This window comes from Lynx rufus, unplaced genomic scaffold (genome assembly GCF_022079265.1).
Source record: "Lynx rufus isolate CCGP_SWC_20201006 ecotype Redwood Valley unplaced genomic scaffold, mLynRuf1.p SCAF_10, whole genome shotgun sequence".
Lineage (NCBI taxonomy): Eukaryota > Metazoa > Chordata > Mammalia > Carnivora > Felidae > Lynx > Lynx rufus.
The window spans coordinates 8643873-8659078 of record NW_025814824.1 but is presented as its reverse complement, the minus strand read 5'-3'; the positions used below and the strand labels follow the sequence as shown (position 1 = coordinate 8659078).

General features: G+C 46.4%; 1 protein-coding gene across 1 annotated transcript in view; it reads left to right on the top strand.

Moving 5' to 3' along the window:
• VLDLR (very low density lipoprotein receptor) overlaps positions 1-13279 on the top strand; it is a 30061-nt gene extending 16782 nt beyond the window's left edge. The window contains exons 4-18 of the mRNA XM_047097403.1: positions 731-853; positions 2554-2925; positions 3039-3161; positions 3249-3371; positions 3831-3950; positions 4083-4208; positions 5201-5372; positions 5974-6192; positions 7124-7242; positions 7776-7915; positions 8217-8358; positions 9189-9335; positions 10650-10730; positions 11585-11754; positions 12635-13279. Coding sequence (XP_046953359.1) covers positions 731-853; positions 2554-2925; positions 3039-3161; positions 3249-3371; positions 3831-3950; positions 4083-4208; positions 5201-5372; positions 5974-6192; positions 7124-7242; positions 7776-7915; positions 8217-8358; positions 9189-9335; positions 10650-10730; positions 11585-11754; positions 12635-12670 — 2213 coding nt within the window. The 3' untranslated portion in view covers positions 12671-13279. The remainder of the gene's footprint in view (positions 1-730; positions 854-2553; positions 2926-3038; positions 3162-3248; positions 3372-3830; positions 3951-4082; positions 4209-5200; positions 5373-5973; positions 6193-7123; positions 7243-7775; positions 7916-8216; positions 8359-9188; positions 9336-10649; positions 10731-11584; positions 11755-12634) is intronic.
• The last annotated feature ends 1927 nt before the right edge of the window (positions 13280-15206 follow it).

Genomic DNA, 15206 nt, shown 5'->3' with positions numbered 1-15206 from the left:
TGTCGTGGTGAAGCATGTCTTGGCGTTCATTTCAAAGCAGGAGAGACCTGTGAAAGCACTGAACACGCAGTCCCAATAGGAGCGAAGTTTAGGTCTGGAATAGGATTTACAAAACACAGTGAAGCAGAAAGGAAGCTAAATGTGTCCATCTCAGTTTTCTAGGCAAGAAATAAGGGGAGCGATCAGAACATTGGTCAAGGCAGGTAAGTCCCCACAGGTAAAGACAGGTTCCACAAAGACGTGGCCCTGAGGATGGCCCGGTGAGGTCAACCTGCAGGAGCCGTCCCCGTTTTGCCAGTCTAAAGTAGGTTGTGAAGAAGCCTATAAAGGAATCTAGTCAAAGGAAGACTTCACAGGTGTTAGACCTTCCAGCCTTTAATGAAGTTGGCATCGGGTGACCTTATCTGATATCCGATATAAAAAAAAAAAAAAAAAAGGTCAAGGAGCAGGCCGGCCAGTAAGCCTAACCATGCCAAGTAAAACAAAAGCCAGGACTGAGCGCGCCATGGAACCTTGAAGGAGTAACACGGTCCAGGCTCTCAGGTGCACTGCCAGGTGGCACAGGTTGGCAGGGCTCCCGAGCCGCCCCGGGCTTCCGCCACGGTAGGTCCGATCGCATCCGCCGGCCAGGCCGCTGAGGTGCAGGTGTGACCACTCACAGGCAGCACAGGAACAGCAGCTTTGCCCTGATGAGTTTGGAGGCTCTTTTGAGACTGTATATCGTCAACAGATATGAGAACATGCCGCATTAATGAAATCAGCTGTGGCGCCCGCTCCACTCAGTGTATCCCCGTGTCCTGGAGATGTGATGGTGAACACGATTGTGACAGTGGAGAAGATGAAGAGAACTGTGGTAAGAAGACCAGTGTGGAGTGGCTTGTATCCCAGAGACCCCTTTTCTCAAGGGTGGGCAGGGAAGCTCCCCGGAGCGTGAAGAGAACAGCTCCGTTGACGCGCTTTTCCGTGATCTCACTCTCTGCTCGACTCCTTGGCTTTCCTCACTGCCCTGAAACTCGGCCACACGTTCCCATGGTAACTGACCACGGCTTGCTTCGGGGTTTCTTCTAGGCAGATAGCGAGAAGCAGGTAAGTCATTCAGGGCACTAGCGTTTAGAAGCAGCTCAGTGAAGCCACAGAATCGTGCGTTGGGCTCCAGTCTCCGTCAGGACAGGAAGTCGTGGGCCTTCCTCACCGGGGCTCGATGAAACGAGGAGGGGACTAGGGCCAGAAAGCTTATTCCTCGGTCTCCAGTGGGTCTGCTGATTGGAATAAATTACGTGAACATCATACAAGCCTTTCGTAGCCCCCCCACGCCCACGCTAGATTCTAGCTCGACCTTTCCCAAGGGTAACTTGGTGCACAAACGTTCGTTCACATCTTGCCAGCACATGCCCAAAGAAAACTCCATCCCACCGATGCTACTTTTGTCTCTTCTCACGGTCCCTGCCTGTAAAAACGAGCTCGGTTTCCTATGCTTTCACGTGTCTGTTCCTGGAAAATGTGTAATAAAGTGCCGCATGTCTCAGGCCAGGCCCTGGGAAAATACCTAGGTTGAACAAACACTGCTCTGAGCACTCTTTCAAGCTACCGCCCTTTTATAGGGCCCAGAAAGCTGCACCTCCCAGGTCTGACGGGCACGGGCCTCCTGATGCAGAATAAGTGAGCTGAGGGTGTTTGCGGTCGAAACGTCCATTTTGCGTGTGTACAGGTCGACTTCTAAGGTCAATATCACCGCACCTAGTCCAGTGAGTTTTGGTGTTCAATCTTAGAATGGAGCTTTTATGGCTTGGTAAGCCCGGGAGCTGCCCAGAGTTTCCCTCTTTAATCTAGACTTTGCTTCCCAAGAGAGTCGTGGTTTCTACCCTAATTACCACCAAACTGTGACCTTGATTCATTCGGCAGGAATCTGAATCCAAGCACAAACTGGCTAGTCTGCCTGGCTTATCGTTATCAGCCTAGCGGGCTGCTAGATTGAGATTCTAGCCCTAGCAATGACTTTCTAACACTTGAAAATATTTAAGACCCGTGATTCCGGATCCTCATTTGAAGGACCAGCAGAGAAGGAACCATGTGTGGTAGTATAACATGATGACTTCTTTTTGGTGACAGTGTCATAATGCTTATTGCGAGTGTCTTGCCTGTATACCTGGTACACAATAGTTTTAGCTAACAATCCGATCCGTGGTCTATCCATTGAGAGATAACTGAGTCTTTGCCTTTCAAAGTGAACTGCCCCTTTCTCGTTCAAGTTATCCGTCGCTTTAAGTTACCGATAGATTGTGGTTCTCCTCTCCAATTAACTTAAGAGTCTTCAACTCTTTTCTTGGTCCTTTATTTCTGTTCTTATTCAAGAGTCCCTGCCTCTTGTGCATACCGGGACGGCTTGCTAGCTACTCCACGAATTTGGATATTGATAGAGATCCACGTTAGCTTTTTAGTGAAGCTGGAAAGCTAGGGCTCGTGATCTGAGATCCCGCATGCTACACTGTGGGACCAGAGTCTGGAAAGCACGCGCGGGACACGTGCTCAGCGGAGCCCACTGTCTCTCCGCAGGCAACATCACGTGTGGCCCCGATGAGTTCACGTGCTCCAGCGGCCGCTGCATCTCCAGGAATTTCGTGTGCAACGGCCAGGACGACTGCAGCGACGGCAGCGACGAGCTGGACTGCGCGCCCCCGACGTGCGGCGCCCACGAGTTCCAGTGCAGCACGTCCTCGTGCATCCCCCTCAGCTGGGTGTGTGACGACGACGCCGACTGCTCCGACCAGTCCGACGAGTCCCTGGAGCAGTGCGGCCGCCAGCCGCGGATGCACACCAAGTGCCCCGCCAGCGAGACGCAGTGCGGCTCGGGCGAGTGCATCCACAAGAAGTGGCGGTGTGACGGGGACCCCGACTGCAAAGACGGCAGCGACGAGGTCAACTGTCGTACGTAGCCTTCTTATCAGTAGGGCCTATCCCCTCCTCCCCCTCCCCCTCCATGCCTCGGCTGGGACAGCTTGGCTGACCATCCCACGGTCTTGCCTCCCCCCGCCCTGCAGCTTCGCGAACCTGCCGCCCTGACCAGTTTGAGTGTGAGGACGGAAGCTGCATCCACGGCAGCAGGCAGTGCAATGGTATCCGAGACTGCGTGGACGGCTCTGATGAAGTCAACTGCAAAAACGGTAAGGGTCTCGCGTCCTGGGGGTGAGTCGCAGGATTGCTCTGAGCGGCCCCACCGTGGAATCTCACTTTTGTGTTTCTCTCTGTAGTCAATCAGTGCTTGGGCCCCGGCAAGTTCAAGTGCAGAAGCGGGGAATGCATAGATATCGGTAAAGTATGTAACCAGGAGCAGGACTGCAGGGACTGGAGTGACGAGCCCCTCAAAGAATGTCGTAAGTGGACCCCGGCGGCCTGAGTACAGGGTGGGGAAGGTCAATGACCTGGCCCACAGTTAATGATGCCACACAGACCCGTACAGTGCCTGCTTAAACCACTCGTGGTGAACCGACTTCAGTTGTTGGGCTCCAGGGTGGCATTTTTATGCCTTAGAAGTCGAAGCAGTGACAAACTGGTACACAGTCTTACCTCCTTATAAATGACAGATCAACAATGGGGAAATTGACTAATTATACTTAGCCAACTAGTAACTTGCCAAGGAGACGGGTTTTCTATCCCCCGAAACCCTCCGAGATGCATACCTTGAAGACAGATTAGATCTGAGGAGGAAAATCTTGGGTTGGGCCCGACTAACTAGATACCTTATCACAAAAAGCCCCAAGGTTGAATGTTCATCAGGGCAGACACCAATTTGGAGTAAGGTGCTGAGTAACTCTAGTCCCTTTTTATTTCAGATGTCAATGAATGCCTGGTTAATAACGGTGGCTGTTCTCACATCTGCAAGGACCTTGTTATAGGGTACGCGTGTGACTGTGCAGCTGGGTTTGAACTGATAGATAAGAAAATCTGTGGAGGTGAGTCAGGGAGGGAGCCTGAGCCCTGGCCGGGGTCGGGGGGGGGGGATAGCGGTGGGGGGGGGCTTGGAAAAGACTGTGTATCTCTGTATCATCTAGGCACAGCAAGACTGATTCTAATTTCCCTCCTAGACATTGATGAATGCCAAAACCCGGGAATCTGCAGCCAAATTTGTATCAACCTAAAAGGCGGTTACAAGTGTGAATGTAGTCGAGGATATCAGATGGATCTTGCCACTGGCGTGTGCAAGGCAGTAGGTAAATGGACTTGGGTTCGTGTTGCTCTGGTACCTTAGGAGCAAGTGCTTACGAAAGCTACAGCCAGTGACTCCAAGAGTCAACTCAGTATGGAATTAAAACAGTGCAGCTCTTCCTTGACTTACAATGACGTCACAATCCAATAAACCCGTTGTAGGCTGAAAATATCCTAAGTCGAAAATGCATTTAACATACCTAACCTGCCAAGTCGCGTGGCTTCGCCAAGCCCACCGTAAATGTGCTCTGAACGCTTACATTAGCTTATTGTTAGGCAACATCATCTAACACAAAGCCTGTATTATCATCAAGTATCGAGTAGCTCCTGTCACGTATTGAGTACTGTACTCAAAGTGAAAAGCAGAATGGTTTTATGGGTACAGATGGGCGTTGGTGGATCGGTTGGTCACTCGTGTAATCGCGGGGCTGACCCCGAGCTCCTGCACAGTATCGTGAGAAAACATCCCAAGAGAGGTTGGTAGCACCTATCCCTGGCCCCGAGAAAAGATCCAAACTCTGAATTCAAAGTGTGGTTTCTACAGAACGCAAACCCCTTTTGTACCATCGTAAGGTTAAAAAGTCCTAAGTTGGGGACTATCTGTACTTGGGAACCGTGCTACTGACTCACAGTGCAGTATCATAGGTTAAACAGACTATCGTTTCCCCAGACACCTGCCTTAGTCAGTTTCTTTTGCGTCTGACACCATGAACACCTCCCAGGTTTGCTTACTCTCTACTTCCCAGACTTGAGCGCAATCCCAGTAAGTAACTTACCCATCAGCCACCCTCCCATTGAGTGCTGTGACCCCAGGATGGCCTTTTTCCGATGGTGGGAAGTACTTGCAGTCCCAGGGAACACGGAGTGCAGCAAGAATATTCCTCAGGTGTTTAGCATTGGCTTTACTTTACAAGTGCTCCTCCTCCAAGAGGAGCTGACTCAGAAGGACCTTGCCTTCTTACAGCAAAACCAAATAAACCTGACTCCTCTCTCGCAGGCAAAGAACCAAGTCTGATCTTCACTAATCGAAGAGACATCCGGAAGATTGGCTTGGAGAGGAAAGAATACATCCAACTAGTTGAACAGCTAAGAAACACAGTGGCTCTGGATGTGGATATCTCTGCTCAGAAGCTGTTCTGGGCTGATCTAAGCCAAAAGGCCATCTTCAGGTAACTTCAGTTCTGTGCATGGTGTCTCGACATCAAGTCCTTGTCACTTGGTCTTTGGGAAGGTTTGGAGGAATTTGTAGCTCCAATCTAGTATCTAATGAGCTGGGACTCTTAAATCTGAACGCTGATTGATTCTCCAACTATTATATGACTATTAGTTCCTCCTTAGAAACTAAATCATCTGTCAAGTACAAGGTGGCTATAGCTGTAGGATTATCACAAAGCACATCTTAACTTTTCCTATTTTCACCCCTTTCTCTCTAGTTAACTGACAATTGTTCATAGCTGCTATAAGCTAGAAATGGTAGTGACAGCTTTTTCTTAACCGCAACTAGGGAAACGCAGACGATGGTTCCTGAAACAAATAGCTTCACTTAGAAATGGGTCATTCTTGCATATCGAATACGTAACAGCAACTAAATAATGGACAGTATTGTGTTGGACCAGTAAGAGGCATAGTGAAATAATCTGAGTGGTGAGCTGTGGTGTTACTAGAGTTTCTTCTGAACAAAGCTGTTGACCATTTTGTAAACAGAAAGTCCATTCTCCAGGCTCTGATGGTGTCAAACTCTTAAATTTCTTGTGACCTATTCTGTTTCAGTGCCTCAATTGATGACAAGGTTGGTAGACATGTTAAAATGATCGACAATGTCTATAATCCTGCAGCCATTGCTGTTGATTGGGTGTACAAGACCATCTACTGGACGGATGCGGCTTCTAAGACTATTTCAGTAGCTACCCTAGATGGAGCCAAGAGGAAGTTCCTGTTTAACTCTGACTTGCGGGAGCCTGCCTCCATAGCTGTGGACCCACTGTCTGGGTTTGTAGTCTGCTTTTCATCTTACAGCCTTTTGGATGCTATCTGTGTATGCCAGGAGCTATCCCCGTGGCTGAAATAGTACTGAAATCCCAAGACTTATCAGCTCTCTACAACAGACGAGGTGGGGCACGTTCAGGGTGGTGTGGCCGTAGACTCAGCTCCCCACAACAAACAATTATCCAGTTCAAGATGTCGGCGATGTCATGGTGGACTGTACTACAGGCCCTCCCTGGCTGTATGACCGCTGCTTGACGTTAATGAAACGACAGGTCTGCTGTGACATGCACCAAAAGCTGTACCTGAGCCCTTGTGGCCACCCACCTTCTTTCCGAGTGATTTTTAATTTTTGTCTGAATTCTTTGTCATGTTAGCTCCCAACGAGCAAACCCAAGTACCAGCACGAGTCGGGGGATTGTGGTAACCACAATACCTCAAAGCTTTCATCTACATGTCCAAGTTGTCTGAGAGTCCAGGGGAAATAAATGGACCTGTCTAGCAACACTTCACAGAGACATCTCCCTAAATTGCCACTAAATAATATAGGGAAGCAGCTGGGGAAGTTGACTGAGCCTGTATTACCCACTGTTGACCCCCATGAATCCTCACTAGAACATAATCAGCCAGCCCCTACCCTAAAACTTAGCATATATTTCTTTTTGGGTCCTCTGAAAGAATTGGCCTTTTGGAAAAGAAAGACCTAACCTGTGACTTGGGGTTGAAATATAAGTGTCACACTTATATAGATTAATATAGTCCATAATGAGCTTGTAGATTTCTCAGTGTTCACTTTTGTTTCCCCAGAACATAACTTAGACCCTTAATTGTCACTGATCGTCTCTCGAGTTTTCTATTCATTCTTTAAATGTGTGTCGCAAACTACGAGTTTATGCCTTCCACACCGCTGAGGCTTATCTCATTTAACTCTTCCCAGCTTTGTTTACTGGTCAGACTGGGGAGAACCCGCTAAAATAGAAAAAGCTGGTATGAATGGATTTGATAGACGGCCTCTGGTGACAGTGGACATCCAATGGCCTAATGGAATTACCCTTGGTACGTATGTTCTTCCTTCCTTGACCGCCAATTCTGCAGTTTTCGCTTCTCTCTACAGTTTATTCTGCACTATGGCAGACAGTTCTCTATGGTTCCCTTCGTAGCAGGACTTTTGGAAGAGAGTAACTGAGCAATTCAAGTGGGACAGTGGACTTAGCAAATTACTTGCTGCACCACCGCTAGCTTTTATGTCCATTTGGACCCAATAGGTGACAGGAATTCAGGGAAGTCTGAACTTGGGCCTTGGAAACTCTCATCCCGTAGGGGCAGAACAACACGCTAGCTTAATACTTCTATATAATGTAACATTTCTCAAGGCAGCTCCCTGGAGAACCTCAGGCACTCCCTTAGTCTCCCAGAATGAATATGTGTACAGATTCTGCCAGCTGCTTCACAAGGTTTGTGGGACCCCCTTACGAAACTGGGCTGGAGAAGGAACCCATGAGTGTAGAATGTTGGACTTTTTGGATATTTTCAATGGAAGCCAGAGCCGTGACAGCTTATCATGCCTTGACAATTCTTTTCTTCCCCAGACCTTATAAAGAGCCGTCTTTATTGGCTCGACTCCAAGCTGCACATGTTGTCCAGCGTGGACTTGAATGGCCAAGATCGTAGGATTGTCCTCAAGTCTCTGGAGTTCCTAGCTCATCCTCTCGCACTAACGATATTTGAGGTGAGATGTGTGCCTCATGTCTAAGTGTGTACCTCTGAGTTACTGTAGCGTCCTGGGAGAGAAAGAACAGGCACGCGGGAAGAGGGGGTTGGACACTTACAACATGGGACAAATTCTATGCTGATTTCTTATGGCACTTTAAGAAGCCTCAACTTGCATCTTTTATAGTCTGGGACATCCAGTGTCCCAGACCAGTGTTCAATAAATTTGGTCCATTAAATTGCAAGTAAATGATGATGACTTCAGATAATGACTTGTGTTAATCCCAGGTACACATGTTCATTTGGGTGTTCTGTTTTAGGATCGTGTCTACTGGATCGATGGGGAAAATGAAGCAGTCTATGGGGCCAATAAATTCACTGGATCAGAGCTGGCCACTCTCGTTAACAACCTTAATGATGCCCAAGACATCATTGTCTATCACGAACTTGTACAGCCATCAGGTAATGTGGATGAGCACGGCCCGGCAAGGCCACTGTAAGGACAGCAGCATGACGTAGTACCTGCTTGGGTAGCGGTAACTCTTTAGCAACTCAACTTGGTCTACCATGGAAAATTTCCCTTCCTTCCCCTCACTTCAAACCCTTCAAAGCTGATGTTTTTTAAAATTTCTGACTTCCTCGAGAGCTGTAGAACTTCAACTCATGTGTTCCCTTCCAACCCTCAGCGTTCAGTCTTTTATTTCAGGCTTTCCATAACTTTTGGCCGTCAATCTCTTATACTAAGATGATTGTACTATCATCAAAAGTAGCTTTATGCCAGAAACTTTCTCTGCCTCCCCATCATGACACATCTTCTGTGTAGATCCTCAACCACAGCTGTTCATACTATCTCCTGCTCAAAATACTTGACTGTTTCTATGTAACAGAAAGCCTTAAACCTCCCTGTAGCTGGGCTCCTTCCACTTTGTGGGAGCAAGGCAAAGCAAAGACGAAGGAGAACATGCTAATCTCCTTCCCTTGAGTCTTCACTATAAGCTTTGGACCAGTAGTGGGTACCTCCTTCCCCCGCCTGCTCCCTCACCACCCACCTGTTCAAGGCATAATCCTTATGCGACTTCCCACAAGTTTGTTTGGATCTGTGGTATCTTTAGAGCATGCTTCCTGTACCCTTATATTTTTTCTTCACTGTACTGGTTGAGCTCCAAGGCTTGACAGATAGACAAGTTTCATCTCCTTGGGGACAAGGGCTCATGTCTTCAGCATCTAGAACAGGGCTCCATGTATAGCAGGCACCAGGATACCTATTTTAAGGGACTTTTATTTCTCAATAGGTAAAAATTGGTGTGAAGAAGACATGGAGAACGGAGGATGTGAATACCTGTGTCTGCCAGCACCACAAATTAACGATCACTCTCCAAAGTATACCTGTTCCTGTCCCAATGGGTACAATCTAGAGGAAAACGGCCGGGAGTGCCACAGTAAGGCTTTTTCCTTTACAACCACCAACGGGCAACAGAATAAGACACTAGCCATAAAACCAGCCTGGGTTTTTAAATAATTCTGTTCTGATCCTTGGAATAGATTTGGGAATGTATCTGCTACTTGCACGCCAGGGTTTCATGTCTGTACTTCAGAACTGACTTCTAACTCACGTCAGCATCAGGCGAGTCTGTAGCTGACTCAAGAGTGATTGCGACTATACTGATTTGCACCAGTGAGGCCCGTAACAGCACTGAGCTAGCCAACTTGCAGATAACTAAACCGAGTCTTAATATTTTCCTCCCAAGAGGCCATCATTACAGGAACCCTTACGGCCCCAGTGGGCGATGCCATCTTCTACTCACATTTAAACTTGACTTTCATCTTTTGTCCTTAGCTTTTCATTGCGTGGCAAATTAAAGTCACTTCTTGTGAGCAAGGAATTCGCAGTGTGAGGCTTTTATTAGCTTACTAAGGAGTTCCTGCAGAGATTAGGTCAGTTTACTAAGAAAGTCATTCATTGCAAGGCAATCTGACAGTAAGAATAGTACGTTTGCTAATCTGGTTTTGAGAGCGTTTCTTGTAACTTCCAGGACGGTGCTGACAGGTTAAGTGTGGCTGTGCATCTTCTCGAATTGTCAAATTCCAAACGCTGACTGTTCCGTCCCAAGGCTTACGTGTCTTTGGTTTCGCATGAAGACTTTCTTTCAGCCTTGGCCGTGCAACTTTAGCTCAGCAGTGATTTGTCTGTCTCCTGTGGCGTTAAGTAACCATTCTCATGATTTATCTGGACGAAACAGCTCGCCACTCAGGAACCTTGGCATTAACCAGGTTCTTGGTCTTTGTAATTCAGGTACTGCAACTACTGTGACTTACAGAGAGACAAAGGGTTTCAACACAGTAGAAAGTTCGCCAACTAGTGGACTAGCTCCTGGAGGTACTGGGCCAGTACTGCCAACTGTGAATCTCAACTAACAGCCACACTCCCTGTATTTATTGCTTATGTAATGAATGCAGCCTGTAACTACTCATTCTGCCCCTGATTGGTAACATGCATTTGAACTCCAAAGACTTAGAGCCTGCAATTCTTAGCCTGTTCTGACTTATTAAGATTTCTGTTAGCAAACTGTTAGTGCAATAGCTGTTCTAGCACGTGCCTCTCAAATACTTGTAGACCAGTTGCTCCTGGTATACAAAGCAGTAGATACTAAACATCAGTAACGAGCACCGGGTATGAGGTGCTCCGCCAGACGGATACATTTCTAAGTCTGAATTCAGGTCCATCTAAACCGATTCCTTTTATTCTCCTGTAGGGATCAATGTGACCACAGCGGTAACGGAGGTCACTGTTCCTCCGAAAGGCACTTCTGCTGCCTGGGCCATCCTTCCTCTCTGTAAGTACCTTCCCTACGTATCTGGGTCTGATGAATTTGTTCACCACCCACCAGATGGACATTTCTCATCCATCTAGAGACCCCTCTCCCATGGTCACAGTACTCGTGACATTGACCACATTCACTCTGTCCCCAGCATGGCACACGGAGTCCATACCTTTCTCTTCGATGGTATACTTAGCACAGTGACTCGCAGTGGTAAATTCTCAGCTATTCCATGAATGGTGCTGATTGCTCTCTACTCCACAGTTGTTAGTCTGGCTCTTGCCCTTTCACAACCCGTCCCTTTAGGTAAAGAACACAGGTCTATTCCCCTCTTTGAAATGTATATGATGCGTCACACAGGGGTGACATACAGATACTTTAATGCCTTCCTGAGGAGTTGGAGGACTTGTACAGGGTAAATTAAAAATGGTTAAGAATTATTAAACCCCGGGGAAAGAACTTCTAGAGCAATTTTTGGGCATGAGGATTCTAAAGCACTGGGCTAAAAGGGTCACTTTATCCTCAACTACTGGATTCCAAGCCTAGCTAACACGCCTGGGGGAACACTTGGAAAGCCCTCCAGAAACTTGTGCAGTTTTAATTCAGTTGGCCCGGGAAGGGGCCCAGGACTCCACACTCGCCCACATGGCTGTGTGGAGCTTAGCACCAGTCCACGGAGTGACACTTAACCGCTGGTCTGAACTTGTCTCAAGCTCCTGACAACATTTATCTTCCAACATTTAGCCATGCCAACTTCCTAAAACCTAAAATTTGTATTCATGTCACCTATCACCGATCCCTGAACATGACCCTTTTTTTTGGATGTTTTGAGACTAGAGGCTGCCTAGTCACCTTCTCACTTTTTTCAGTGCTCTTGGCAATGGCAGCGGTGGGTGGCTATTTGATGTGGCGGAATTGGCAGCACAAGAACATGAAAAGCATGAACTTTGACAATCCTGTGTACTTGAAGACTACCGAAGAGGACTTGTCAATAGACATTGGCAGACACAGTGCTTCTGTTGGACACACGTACCCAGCAGTAAGTCAGCTTTGTGTCTTGATACACCATGGCTTGCTGTAGGACTTTCTGGAAAGGAGACGGCTGACTCAAGCTATGGCTGCTTGGGCTGGAAAGAGCCATTGGGATCACAGAGCCACCAAATACATCTACCACCCGGAGAGTAGACAGTCTAGCCTGTTAGAACACATGCCAGTCAGTTGCTAAGCATCTGCCCCATATAGAACAAGTAAGTCGATCTAAGGTCATCACTGTACTATTGGAGATATTTCTTGGTTATGGAAAATGTATGTACCAACTTATATGAACCAAGTGGCTCCTATTTGAACTGTTAAGGCCGCTGTCTACCGGACACTTAAAAATTAGCACATCCTATATAGGGGAGTTGGCTTAAAGTCAGTGTATTAAGCGAGATTCGTTTAGCCATCAATACCAAATGCTTGGAAGTGGCCTATCCCATCTACTATAGCTAGCTTCCTTTCAGCAGCAGAGTCAGCTGTTTGTTCTTCAGTTGAAACACAACTGGAGTATTTGGCCTTCACTTAGGGAAGAATGTGAACCCAACAAGTACTCAGCACTCCCTCTCTCAAGCTCTTGGGCAAAACAAAGAATGGTGGTCAATTGATGGCACACATGTGTCTTTTCCCTATTCTACTTAAGATCATTAAGTAGAATGGCAGCATCAGTTCCACTGTTTTCTCTGTCTACCAAGTAGATACCAATGGATTCAAGTTAAAATGCATCAAGGACACAACTCAATACTTTTTTGAGATCTGACTTCCTTGGATGCCCCTTTGGTCTCTGAATGACCAGCCCAAAAGCAAGGTCCATCATTTCAGAGACTGGAGTTACTACCAGTGAGTGACCACCAAGCTCATTCTGTACTCTTTCTCTTCCACAGATATCAGTTGTAAGCACAGATGACGATCTAGCTTGACTTCTGAGACGAGTCTTGACCTTTGAGGTCTAGACCAATACCCTCCCCCCACTTCGGAATGGTAACCGAGCCAACGCCTGAAGTCTTTCTTCCTCCAGTCTGGAAGAACATCAAGATATCTTTACATGGATCAAGCTTGTCTACTTGACCGTTTTTATATGACTTTTGTAAATATCCCTGCCCACATTCTACTTCAGCTTTGGATGTGGTTACCAAGTATCTAACCCTTGAACTTCTAGACAGTATTGCCACATCTGGCCAAATATGCACTTTCCCTAGAAAGCCATATTCCAGCAATGACACTTGTGCTATAGTGTAGACCACCTGTACATACATTGTATAGGCCATCTGTAAATATCCCAGAAAACAATCACTATTCTTAAGCACTTTGAAAATATTTCTATGTAAATTATTGTAAACTTTTTCAACGGTTGGGACAATGGCAATAGGATAAAACGGGTTACTAAGATGAAATTGCCAAAAAATTTGTAAACTAATTTTGTACGTATGAATGAAACCTTGGACCTCAGTGGAGGCTTGCAAAGACTGAGTGTTCAAACTACTGTACATTTTTTTTTCAAGTGCTAAAACAATTAAACCAAGCAGCTTACCCACGGTTTGTGCCTATTCCTCTAGGATAAACTTCTATAAACAGCCTGAGTAGAATCAAGCGTTCTAATGAACTATAGGAGCTACGTGATACAGACCTTGACGTTGCATAACTAAGCCTGTAATTTGGCTACTTTCTCTTACAACCAAGTACCAAGAGAACAAGGTACCACTTCATATTTGTTCCCCAATTATTTATTTTGTAAAAGAAGCTGACTTAGCCTATACCTAGAATTCCTCTTGTTCAGGGGAAAGTTCCTTTTCTCATTCATTTGTTCCCTGATCTAGAAACCTGTGCTAAGATTTCTGCCAATTCTGCTTGTTCATGCTTAAGTCTCTGTTTTCCGTGTCCTATCATTATATGTAGCTCCAGGATGAGTGCTTCTTGTCCTTGAGCTAAGTATGTTCTGCTTTTATACGTGTACACAGTCTTCCATGAAGAGGGCTGGAGAGGTAACATTCAGTGCCATTCTTGAACTCTAAGGTAGTGGTTCTCAGTGGGGTTAACATCTCCATCCTCTGAGAACTTGTTAAAAATGCAAGTTCTCAGGTCCCTTCCCAGACCTGCCGAATGAGAAACTCTGGGGGTGGGGTCCAGGAATATGTTTCCCCAAGCCCTTCAGGTGATTCTGATGTAAGCTAACATTTGAAAAACCACTGTTCCAATGTGACTTCATGGATAACCTGTAGTACCTTCTAATTTTTTAATCTGGCTGGCATGGATTCCTTCTATGGAAAATGTCTGACATTTTTAGTATGAAGGGCAGATAAGGAATTTGGGTAGAAGAAAAAGTAGCACGGGGCTTTAATAAGTTTTCCATCAGGTTGGCCATTGCCTCGTTTCTCTCAAGTCTCAGGATGTGGGCAAGCAAGGGAAGATAGGAGGCGTGAATTCCTGGGAAGATGCTCTAATTCCAAAATGAGGTGCGGAGTCTGCTGCAGAAGGCAGGATTCCTTTTGGGATTAAATGACCAATGCGGGAGCAAGAGGATGAAGAGGTATTTTGAGATAAGTGGATGACAGATCGGTGGGTGACTCCCATTCCACTTGCACGTGGAATATAAGTAAGGCAGTTGACACCTCGGTTGTGGCTTAAGCAGAGATCAACAATCCAAGATGAAGTTGCTTCTGCCATATTGTTTAATAGATACCTGTTGTGATTTTGGTCAGATGGATCAAGGTGAAAGGCATGGGCTTTTGTTGGGGGGTGTGCAATTCCGGAATATAGAAGGAAGAGGCTGTAGCCGTGAACGCAGGATTCTTCAACTGTCCACCTGTTACTTCCTCTTCAAATAGTCACTACAGTAAACAGGATGTGGCCTGCCGACATAGGGTATCTGAAGTGCCCGTGTGATAAGTAGGTTAGCATTCATCGTATCTGAACTCTGAAGGCCCTTTGGTTGCCTGGTACTTTGACCCCATGCTACAAAACCCACTGATTTATTTTTTTTAATTGGAGCAACACAAAGTTCCCTCCTGGGAAGCTTGAAGATACCAGTATTTTCCCCCATTACGAGGTCAACCTTAAGGCCCAAAGCCATAGTTTTTAAGAATAAAATCAAGCATTATTCTCCATCATCTCCTCTTACATTCCAGTCCCACCTGTATTCTTTTAGGTTCAAGGTCCCAGTCTCCAACCTTCTAAGAGTCTCCAACCTCCATCTTTTACCTTGCCCTACCCCCTGTAAGTAGCCAAGGACAGAAACTCTAACTCAAGTGCTGAAGATATGAAGCAACTACGTATTAAGAATAGTTAATATGGCTGGTCAATTCAGCATGTAATGACACTTTATGAAGAACTAGAGCCTTGGGCTTCAGTATCCAAATAAGAGCTATAAGAATCCTACATGAAACATATCGGCCTAAGTTTGCTATGTCCACAGAGTTTACTAGACAAGGCGAGAATTAGTTAAGAGGTAAAATATGA